This window comes from Habropoda laboriosa, unplaced genomic scaffold (genome assembly GCF_001263275.1).
Source record: "Habropoda laboriosa isolate 0110345459 unplaced genomic scaffold, ASM126327v1 scaffold207, whole genome shotgun sequence".
Classification (NCBI taxonomy): Eukaryota; Metazoa; Arthropoda; class Insecta; order Hymenoptera; family Apidae; genus Habropoda; species Habropoda laboriosa.
This window is the reverse complement of record NW_017100397.1, coordinates 214,470-226,316: the sequence shown is the minus strand read 5'-3', so window position 1 is coordinate 226,316 and position 11,847 is coordinate 214,470. Positions and strand designations below refer to the sequence as shown.

At 42.9% G+C, this 11,847-nt stretch overlaps 1 protein-coding gene across 1 annotated transcript in view; it reads left to right on the top strand.

Annotated features, from left to right (window-relative positions):
- Window positions 1–11,847, top strand: part of LOC108575188 (hepatocyte nuclear factor 6) — a 98,658-nt gene that overhangs the window by 16,179 nt on the left and 70,632 nt on the right. The window contains exon 3 of the mRNA XM_017937922.1: window positions 389–496. Within this exon, the coding sequence (XP_017793411.1) occupies window positions 389–496 (108 nt within the window). The remainder of the gene's footprint in view (window positions 1–388; window positions 497–11,847) is intronic.

Sequence of the window (11,847 nt, the reverse complement as noted above, 5' to 3'; positions counted from 1 at the left end):
ATTTAGAAACCAAGGAGTTTTAAAACTTGGAAATTTGGGAATTTGAGAGTTTCAAAATTCGAGAATTTGGGGATCTGAGAGTATCAGAATTTGAAAATGTGAGAGTTCCAACATTTCAGAATATGCGAGAATTGGTAAACCAATTAATTGAAAGCTTCCAGATTTCAGAGACTTGTCTAACTTTCTCACTGCTAAATTTCCGCCTCTTCAAAATAAAAATCACTTAGTTTTTTGATTGTACGAAGGGAGGGGAAGGAGTCAAGAATCAGGGCAGATGGCATAGAGAAAGAGACGCGAAAGAAATTATAAGGCGAGGGTATTCGATCGTCACCACGCAAACTGATTTGAAGTTTAAACGCAAGGTGTGTGTCTATCGGTTTGGTTTTAGCCCTGAGCAACTGCTCTGAGAGCGGAGGCGAGCCGGAAGCCATGCTGGATATCCACCACCCAGGAACTGGTCTCGAGACTCATCACCAACAGTTTCACAACTCATATGGTAATATCAAAATACATCACTTTAATATTTTACTTACAAACTCGTACGCGGACGTCCTCCTATACTTACTATAGAGGCAAACTAATCAAATTGTATAAATATATCATTTACAAAATATTCGAATTGCATAACAATTTTCCCTCCATTAAACTACACAGAAAAAGTAAAGAAAACGTAGATTTAAGAAGAATTTCATAAACATATTTATACATATATATATATACATAGTCTACATAGAATTTGATCAAATATTTTAGTTAAACAAAAATTGAATAGCAAAGAAATTATAGTGTCCTTAGATTAATTACAAATTTGCTGAATTCAATCACAACCCCTTAGTTATTTATAAAAAAGCATTCAATCATCCTGAAAATTGAAAAAAAAGAAAAATTAGAAATTATTTCTAATATTATTATAATAGTGTCTTAGAAAGTTTTGAAAGATTTGTCCGAAGGTGGTAGAGAATTTTGTTCCAGTGTTCCAACCACCCTTTAAAAAATTAGAATTCTAACGACTCAAGTCTTCTTAATGAGTGCAAAAAGCTAGATGAACGAATCCACCCTTAGCATAGTCATTTTAGAGCTCTTTTTAGAAGAGCATTTCGACCATCTCGAAGGCAGATTCTCGCGAATGCTTGATCGAGCGTCTCCTCGAGGGTTGCTAGGCCCACGAGGCTGTATTTTTCGGGGCTACCAAGGCATATCGTTCTCACTCACTCATTCGTATCATTTCAATTTTTCCTTTTTCTCCTTTTGTTCAAACTTGAAATAATAAACACGTTCTGGAATCGGCGATTTGGGGTCGCGAACTTTCGTCCTTTCGTTGAACGAACAAGGATCTAACGGACCGATATTCCATCAGAAATTTTACGACTCTTTCGGATGAGAATATTGGGGTAAATATCGTAGAGAATAATAGTATTCTAGCGGAATTATTTTATTCTCGAATGCTTGATAATTGGATAGCTAAAGTAGGACAGTTTCGTTTAACGTTACCGTAAAATCAAAATTTCTTAAAATTGTTGTATTCTTTGCAAGCTTGACAATTGAATAGCTGCCAATGAAAAAAAGAAAAAAAAATGGAAAGTATGTAAAAAGTAGGACAATTTGTTTTAACATTATCGTAGAATAAAGTTCCTTGAATTAAACTGGCATATTATTTTTTAGAAATACGAAAATTTCATTTCATTCGTTGAATATTAACAATTGAAAATTACTTATTAAATTAGCAAACGTGGAAGTAGAAAATTCTCTGTTTTGGCAATTAGTGACGTAGAATCTGGTGGAGAAAAGTATCCAAAAATCATCCGTAACAGAGAACCGCCCCAGAAATTTGGCAGTGTAACAAGACAACTTTTCTCAATTTTAATATCAGCGAGAAAAATTACACGATTTGCCTGTTAGTAAGAAAACGATCAATATCTCGACTGGAAGGTTTTGAAGAAACGCGAAAATTCGAGTTGGTGGGATCACGCGATCGCGAGTGATGGAAGGAAGATCCGTGTTATCTGGCACAATTGAATTAATTAATCGGCCCCCGTTTTCTATCGATCTAGCCGTCATCGAGACGTTCTGAATAATGCGAAGCCCCGGCGAGTCACGTTGTATTTTGATCCCGCGGATTGCTCGAGTTTCTTCGAGTCGTCCTCGTGAATTTTGCAATCGATTATGGACGCCATCGATCCGCCTTTATTCCACACTTTACTCGCCAGAAGTGGAATAATTGGGAAATTGGTGTTACGGTAGTTTTCTCTCTTAAACTACCTGTCAAATGTTTTATGTCATTTGCGATTTGATATACTAAAGAATTGTATCACTTTTGGTCTTGCAAAAATTCAAATTTATTTTTGTAGTAAGAGCATCCTTTTAAAAGCCACGATTTTTCACGGATACTTGTGGCAATTAGCAAAGTCAAGACAGAAAATTTGAAAAATTGGCGTGAATAAGGTTTCTAAATGTTTTCTTACTTTTCTCTGTAAACCATCAAACTCCTGCTGCTCTCGTGAAAATTTAAAATTAGTCTCTGGAAGAACTACTCTCACAATATTTCCATCACCAAGAATTCATAAATCCGAAATCTTCCAGTAAAAATACCAAAAAAAGAAAGAGAACAATTTTCACAACACTGAACCAGTAAGTAATACACTTTCTCGCTTCCACGAAGCGAAAATCCAAATTCACCGATCAAATGATCCGCTCAAGGAAACATTCCTTACCAGCACAACAAATTCCAAGTTTCATTTTTGCTGGCGTTGCCGCGTTCCGCTAATGGAAAACGACATACAAAACGGCACAGGAAAGCAACGTGGGGTGAGTTCGGAAGGGGGTGGTGGGTTGGTAGCCAGAATAAAATCACCGATCCAGCCGATACGGTGCAGTTTCGTCTGAAAAATCCGGGCTGCAATACGCGAGGAAATAGTCGAGAGTCGAATCGAGCTCGCAAGAAAGGGTCGAAACGAACGGGAAAGTCTAACGTGCTCTCCCACGCTGGCGAAGTTTAATTAGGTGCGCCTCGTGGCTCCGTGTGTTTGTGTGTGCATGCGAGCCGATACACCACGGATTGCCAGGTTGTATCGAGGGAAATGGACGCTGGGTTGTCGGAAAGGGGCGGTTGGTTTAAAAGGACGAGGGTGGTTTTCTCTGGCACACGTACATCGTCGCGTAAAAGTTGCTATTGCTTGACCACCGTGAATATTTTTTCTGAGATAGTAGCAGCAGGTTTGATGTTTTCGTTCATTTTCCGACGGGAGCGTAGCTTCGTGATTTGGATTTCCTGTTTTCCGCTCCATCGCAAATTCTCCTCCCGTTTTCCATCCCATTTTTCGTTACACTTCCACCGAAACAGACTCGTTGGACGCGAATGTTCATGCAACTGTATTACACAAAGTAAGGGTGGAATCTTCCTTACTGTGCGACACTACATGTATCTCTATGGATCGGTGTTGTTCGTCATCTCCGGACAGCTTCTAATTCGATACGTTAGAATTGCATAAACACCCACGGTCCAATCATCATCCTCGTATCCATGCTCCACCATCCCTTCGGAAGACAAACTTTTGCTCGATAGTGTACCAGCGCGCGTTCGAGTGGCTAGATTCAAATGGACTGGTGCACACGCGTGTGTGCATCGAGGATGTACGTGGGTATCGGCGGTACAGAGGGTGGGAGATCGCAGAAATGGACCCTTGCCTCGAGCACGAGTCGCTGCTGTGTCACGATGAGGGGGTGGAGGAGTTGGTGGAGGAGGCGGAAGGGCTCGACTTTTGTACACGTCAGATTGAAATTTAGCGTAGGATTTGAATGAGGCGGCCGAAGAGTAGCGAGATTACCTCCCTCGTCGCTACTTCGACGTTTCTCGTCCGACTTAGCCGTCGCTACTTCGACGCCGATCGATCTCTTCCTGCTCTTCTCTATCCATTTTTCCTCCTCTCCTTTTTTTTTGGACCTGGTAGTTTTTCCTTTTTTCTTCTTTATTTCGTGACGAGAGATAGGTCCCCTTTATTCCTTGGCTCGTTCTTAGAGTTCCGGAGACCTTTGCAGCCACTCGATTTTCGGTTTTTCGAAAGTTTTGGGAAAGTAGGGAAATTTGTGCCCGTGCTGTATCTTGTGGGAATTTGTCGGTTGTAAATGAGGTGTAAAGTGATGCGGAGGAGGCAGTAGTGTCTTCTAATTGAGTTGAAATTATGGAGAAATTGTACGTCAGAGGAAATTGTCAAAGTTCAATTTTATTTCATTAATTTTCTTACCGCGAGTTTCTTTGCCAATTTTTCCACAAAATCTTTCCAGCAATCTCGGACGGTTATCGATCTAACTTGAAGGTGAACCAAGTGGGAAAACCTGTAAACTTTCCAATTACACTTCAGATGTTTGCAGAAATCTTTTCAGCAATTTTAGACATTTATTTAACGGTAATTCTTCATTCCAACTTACTTCAAGATAAACAGACTAAAGAGGAACGCGCGAATTTGCGAATTTAATATAGAAAAGTTTCCAATTACCGTTTAACATAAAAAATTCAGAAATTTCAACGTGATACGTGTTCGACGATTCGTGAACCCTCGTCAATCACCGAAAAATGTCCACCGTGTGTCTTTCCACGTTCATCGTGCCCACTTATCAGTTTCGATAAAGCGTAGAGAGCAACTTTGTTGATGACAGACAGCCGCAGGAAATTCGGTCAGGTTCCTCGACTTCCGCGGCGGCGCAGCCATCGAGAGAAGCTGTCAGACGGTTGTCAGGCCTCTCGAAAAATATTCGCTCCGACTAATTACTCGCTCGCTAATGAAATTAATTGCATATCGTACGAGGCTGCTCCACGATGCGAGGCCGCCTCGAGATACCGTGTCAAGTGCACGCCGCGAGCAACAATATCGCGCTGACGCGTTGCGAGTTGCGCGACCGCGAAAATTCCACCATCCCATCCCCACTTCCGTTCAACTGCGAGCTGTGATAAACGCGGGGAAAGTATTTCCCGCCGAATTTTCCCTCGTTTCGATGACACACCGCTCGCTGGAACTTTTTTAATTTCAGACAATTCACGAATTTTATGATCTTCGGGATTTTATGGAATGGAAGATATTCGAGTTTCCGGTTTGAAATTTTGCGCAGTGGTTCATGCACATTCCGCCGTGTCCTCTTCATTTTTTTCGTACGAATTCACACACTAGTTTCGGAGAATTAATTGTTTTTGGTAGATTGAACGGGTAGGTTAAGATACAGAGTGTCGCGTATTTTTGGAATTTTATGGGACGAAAATTAGTCGGGCTATTGGTTTCAAATTTTACACAGTTGTTCATACATACTTTGTTATATTACGTGATTTTTTTCGTGCAAATTCGTTGAACAATTACGAAGATATAAATTATTCTCTGTATAGTCCAATCCAGTTACGGGGGTATTCTAAATAGTTTAGACTTTTCAAAAAATCGACTTATTTTCCTTTTGCATTTTCTGGTTTTCGAAATTATGGCTGCGGAAGGATTTTCCCAAATTCGTAAAATAACGAAGTGATAGATATTTAAGGAGCACGTGTGCAACGTACAATCTGTTCTTAGTGATCAAATTTTCGAGGTAATTGAACCGATCTACGAATATTCATCTACCGACAAATTATTAAAGGGCTGATTAGAAGCGGAAACACTCGTTAAATTCGTTGATTTGAATTTTTGCTCGAAAACATTACATTCGCTACATTTTTAGACATCAGTATTGTAGTATTGGGGCCACCATGGCCCCATCTCATGGAAACCTCGAAGGGAGAATAGAGAGAGAGAGTGGCTAAGCGGAAGGTCCCGGGTTCGATTCCCGTTGGGTCCGTCAATATTTTTCCCTAGGTTCCTACAGTATATTCAACGAGGTATTTTCATAAATTCTGCATGCATTTTTCTGTATTTGGTATGACTATTGGCTAGCAAGGAGGAGGTGTGCGTAAATTCATGACATGAGAGTCGGTCGACGGAAGCTGCTAAGAAGGCTAGGGTTGCTCGTAGGAAAGAAAAATTAGTTGAGCAGGACTTGTTCGAGCAAGAGGAAGATCCGACAGAGTATGAAAAATTTTAAACGCGTTCTTCTCGAAACCGTATTTTCTGAACTGGCTGACACGATATCTCAAGTTCTAGTTGACTGACTTTGCATGCACGTTCAGTAGATGTTCCATTATCGCAGAAATCAGGAAAATCAAAATATTCCTATTTTTTCCCTAATCTTGCAGCCCGCAAAACAAATAAACAATATGAGAAAAATCGATATTCAAACTTCAGTGTGCCTATTTTTTAAATTCTCTCTATTTTTTTATCCTGATTCACGCTATAGGCGCATTCATTCTAATCAAGAATCTTTTTGGAAAAAGTAGGACGCTTTGTTTTAACGGAGCAGTACTGAGTAACTTATAATTCAGTCAATTTTGATTATTTTCAGTTAGAAAAGAAAGGTGAATATTCTTAAACCATGAATAAATATGTGTGCAAAAAGTCGATAATAGAAAGTCCCATGGTTTCTTTTTAAAAAAATCTCAAAGAGGACCTGAAAAATGACGCTCTAGACTAGAGTACCTCCTTAATCTATATCTCGGACTATTACGCATAAAAAATGCAAAAATGTGGAACAGAGGTGAAAAAAAAAAAAATGAAAAATTCACAATCGTTAGTTTCAAGGTGGCTGAGCATACGAAGCCACGGAATTTCAAGGTGGAAAAGTTGGGTTTCGAGTGAATCGAGAAAGTTTCGAGGTGAAACGCTTTCAAGGCTGACGAGGAAGGCTTCGCGATCACAGAAACACAACGAACGTTCCACCAGATACAAATTCAACTATATTAATTAAAATACTTTTCTCTTTGTTCAGAGATAAAAATCTAGGAAAAGATTAACCCTGTCCAGCTTGGAAAAGTTTCCATGAAATTTCCATCGGTGTGGCGACTCTTTCAAACTGCGCCAATTAACGCTGCGTGTTTCGAGGGAAAACTTCGTGGGGTGGAAGAGAGAGTTTAAACGGCCCTTAATTCGCGGGCTCGATTCTCGAGACGCCACGACGTGGGAATCGCGAGGGATGTCCATTGGAAAAGTTTCACAAGAAGGGATGTTCGCCTAATCAGATCAATTTTTCGATAACGAACCGTTGTTTCCCCCCTTTTGTTTCGGCCTGGACGCTTACCAGTGGATTGGAAACCGAAGTTGTCTCTGTTTTAAAATGTGTCTCGAAAATCGTTAATGCCTTTAGAACGTATCCGTGTTCCCTAGATGTTCGATGACCGATAGTGAAGGAACTTAGGGTTAGTTTGGAAGCGTAGATTAGGAGAAACTCTTCTCTTCTCGAGGACTTGTCAATCTCTCAGTTTTCTTCCGGTTTATTCGAATTAACCGAATTATCCGAATTGCCCGAATAAAGAGTTCGCATTCGAAGTTTTACAGCCCTAGTCTATGATACGAGAAACAAACGTCCCACTGAGGGGATATCGGTAATTTTTCACACGAAGAGGAGTCGAGTTTCCTCGCGGCCCACTAAATAAATGCGCTGGAAGCGGCTCGAATCAATCTTAAAGCGTAGCCACCGAGTACCACGACGACAACTCGAGGGTTTAAGTGAGTTTGAACGACGTAGATTCACCCCATCCACGGCACACCGCATTCACTAGTACGTGTGAAATATTATTGCGACATTTATCTCGGGATTTCAGGACCGTACAATCTCTTGCTCGTTGTCCCGGAACGTTCGATTAAGGTTTTCTCACCGCGTAGTGTTTTGTAAAATTTTCGGATAATAAATAAATAGAGAAGTTAAGGTCAAAATTTACCACTGCTGCTTCTTCTTGTTCGAGGAAATTTTTAGCGATTCTGTGGGGCCACTGTAACTTCCGGTTTCTCTAGTTCCTTCGTATCTTCATTGTTCAAGATGTTGATCTTGAAACCAGGATGCCAGTTCACAGAAGATGATTCTTATTCATTTTATTCTCGATTTAACCCTTTCGTTAGTGTGGCTAATCTAACATTAGGGTGAACATTTTGGATAAATTTACAGAGAACAATTATAGACTTTTCCTTTTAAGCTTCACATACTCTACTCTTATAGCTAACCTGAATTTCACTCAGACCAACAAAAAGTTTGATACAAAGAATTGCAGTATGTACCTATAACACTGTTAGAGTACAGTCGTTTTTGTTTTCCCTCGAAGCGTTCATTCTGAAAAGGAGCAGCTCCATTCAGTGTTCTCCGATGCAACATCTTGCTTCATACTCCAGAATTCGGAAAATCGACAATCGTTATTGGACGCGTGGAAGCGGTGATGGGGGCAGCCGAATTATTTAGTTCCGTTGATTACAGAATGGCTGCGTTAAGGTTCGTCGAAAATGCGCGTTGATTAGACGGCTTTGTTATCGACGTTTCGATCGGTCGATTAACCACGCTTCGACGCTCGAAAGGTCCGTCTCGTGAAAATTGCACGACACCCAATTTGCCTCCTTGCTGTTTTTTAACACCGAAATTTCATTCTGTCTCTCCTTTCTGTGTACGTGTACATCGGTAGAGTGTAAAGTGTATGCAATGTAAGTATACGCTGTTCAGGAAGTGGAAATTTTCAAAGCGGATCATTTGAAATTCAGGGTTCAACCGATTGGGAAATTTCCAAGTGAAAAACTCTCGAGCGGAACATTCCAAAGCGAGTGATTTCAAATTTGATATCCCTCCTTTACGAAAATCCCCAAACCGAAATTGAAAGGATCGTAAAGTCGAAATTTCCAAAGTGGGTGATTTCAAATTTTGGTTCGTAGGAACTGAAAAATTTCAAAGCTGAAGTCTCCCAACTAGAACACCGAACTTCTAAAACAATCAACTACAGTACCTACTTCAGAAAGGACCCCAAAGTTCCAAAAGACCTTCCGCGTAATTTCAATTAATATTCCCACCACACAAGAGAAACACAAAAAAAAAGAAGAAAGAAAGGTCCTCCGCATCTCTGGTCGAGCTACAAACAGAGATCGTCATCGAAACAGTTTAACGAAACAAACAAAAGACAACGCAAGAAAACAAAAATAAAGGCGAAGCGGGGGAAGAGTGGTGGGTGATTGCAGGGGTAGAAAATTCCGCGTAAGTAGGTAGAAGCAAATAAGACAAAGTTGAAGGGGAGTTGGGGGTGCGATCTAACGGCGACGACGTAGTTGCCTCCGCCGAGTACTTGTGTAACGGAGGCCACAGGGGCGGTGACACGGGGGCCTGCGAGGGGGTTTGTCGGGGGGCGGTGTGCCTTTGTAACGGCGCGGGGCACCGTGCATGTAACGAGTTTCCAATAATGGCTCAGCTGCGTTACGCCATTGGCCGCTAGTTTCGTTGCGCCGGTTGCACACACAAGTCGAACCAAGAAACCTTTCCTGCTTCCCCCTTCAACCACTGCCCCCTCTTCCACCGAATCTTCGATCTTTCGCGATTTCAGCAGTTTGCACGACTTTTCGTCCGTTTTCCGCTTCCTTTCTCTCTCTCTCTCTCTCTTCCTTTATTTGTATATCTTCCTACGTTCCGCCCTACCGTTGGTTATTTTTCCTACGTCGTTGCTCGTACAATCGTAATTTGTACTCCCGTTCGTTATTTCATTCATTCCTTTATTAAATTCGTCCGAGGCAGAGGAAGGTTTGAGAGGGGGGAGAAAAAAAAATGAAATCGAAGGATTAAATGTTTGGCTTGAATTATCGATTGGACGTGATTGGTGTTTGTTAAATTCTGAAGTTGAACTCCCAATTAGGAGTTATAATTTTCGTAGCAGGAGCTTTTTACTCGCCGCCTTTCAACCTTCGTCCACCCCTCTTCTTTCGCCGGTCTCTTTCACCTGCCTTATTAGACGGCAGTCTTTTCTTTAGCCACGGCGATTCTTGCCCGGCCGTTGCTTCTAACCGGCAATTTTCTTCCTCGATCTTTCAACCCCTTCTCCCTCGCCTAACTTCGTCGATAGATCCTTCGTGACCCTCCTCTAAACCCTTCTTTGACCGGTAATTCCGTCGTTCGATTCAATCCAACCTTCTCTCACTCGACGAAGAAGGTGGTTACTCTCTCTCTCGACTTCGATTTAGAGGCGAATCGATTGTTTCACCCGTGGCTTAATTACCCCATTTCTTCTTTCGCGCTCTGACTTCTTTTCCGTCGCGTGGATTTTTCGCGACTCCATCCGAACAGTGTCTTCCCGACGGACGTTCTGATCCTTTGATCCTTCCTCGTGCTCGTTTTCTTCACGTCAACTCCCTCCGCCGTCTCGTCTTCTTCCAGTTTCTACGTCCCTCGTTCCCTCGTGGCCAACTCCAGGCAGTTTGGACGCGTCGCAGGAAGTTACGGCTGTCTAAACGGTTCTAACGCCCCTCGATCGATTCCGTGACTCGAGTGCAAGGTATACACGCCGCCCGGCCCCGGAGAAGCTTTGAGTAACTAGACGCGACGATGCGGGCAATTCTCGACGTGGGGCAGACCTCTGTTCTTTGACTTCAACGTGGAATTGCGGCGAGAGAAATGGCCCGTTGTAACGGATGTGGCGGTTTTTAGTATATAATCTCGCGGCAGGATGAACCCTGCGATACAAACGCAATTTTCATTTGTCAGCTGCAATTGCGCTGGAATTTCCCCGCGTGGCCTGGAATTGTCTACCATGATACGATTCCCGAGACTTAGTACTATTCAATTCCACTCTCGGAGATCGAATAATTCCTCTCGGTAGCCCCGCAATTCCGTGGTGAACTTTCCGAAGCTAATTGCCGACGACTAATCGCTCAGGCTATTCCGTTCAGAACGCAGCTGCGACCGACGGACCGAAACGAGACCGCTTCGTCTCCGAGCAGCGTTCAATTCCGTAGCCCAACGGAGCCTGGAGTTTGTCGCCGAGGATCGTTCGGTCACTGATTTACGACGTTGATTTATTAACCACACAAGCCTCCAACGATTCCCTCCGTCAGCCTCTACTAATTTTTTCTTCCCTCCCCACCACAAGATCCTCGACGGTAACCATTTCGTATCGGCGGTTAGCTATTTAGGCTATTATTTCCCATCGTAATTGCACGGTCATCGTGTAACCGCTTTCGAGAACCGGCGAAATTATCGATGCTCGCACAAAGAAGACGAAGAAGCGCGGCCGGGGGCCCGGATTACGTGAATAGAAACGAGGAGCTCTCGTTTCCCAACTACTACGGAATCGTTGCTCTCCTAACGAATAATATATCGTGGGACGGCAATTACCGATCGCACAATACCGCCGCCGGTGATTCTGGTTCCACTCTCCGTCGAATCTGTGCACGTTTTCTGAAGATGGGAAGCGCGGCGGCGTATCGTTCTTCCTCGTCGATAGAGCTCGACAGTCGAACGTAGAACAATTCCTTCTCCTCCTCGGGGGAAGAACGTCCCCGGATGGAAACGGATTATCGACTGTTCGACGATAGGGGGTTGGGTCCACTCGTCGCATAAAAGCACACCACGCGACAATAATAACAACAATAAGAGGGCTGGGGGGAGGGATGAGATGAGAAAGGAAGAAGCGAAATTCATGCATCCTCTGGGGCTTTTAACGAGTGCCGAGTATCTGGCGTGCTCGTACGGGGAGATTTCTTGGCCGACTTTCACGGCTATTATAAGCTCGAGTATTTTCATTATACATTTTTTTTTCTTCCTCCTACTCCTCTACCACGGCCACTTCGCATTGATACGCCACCCTCTCTCCCCTTTTCTCTGCACCCAGTAGGTAACTTCATCGTCGTCGTCGTTGCCGTCGATGGATCCCTTTTTTCCGTCCCACCGATACAACGTCGCGGATCGACGTAACGATCCACTCATGGAAAATGCAACGGCAGAAGAAGAAAGGCTCTTGCCGCTTCTACTCGGACATCAGTCTCC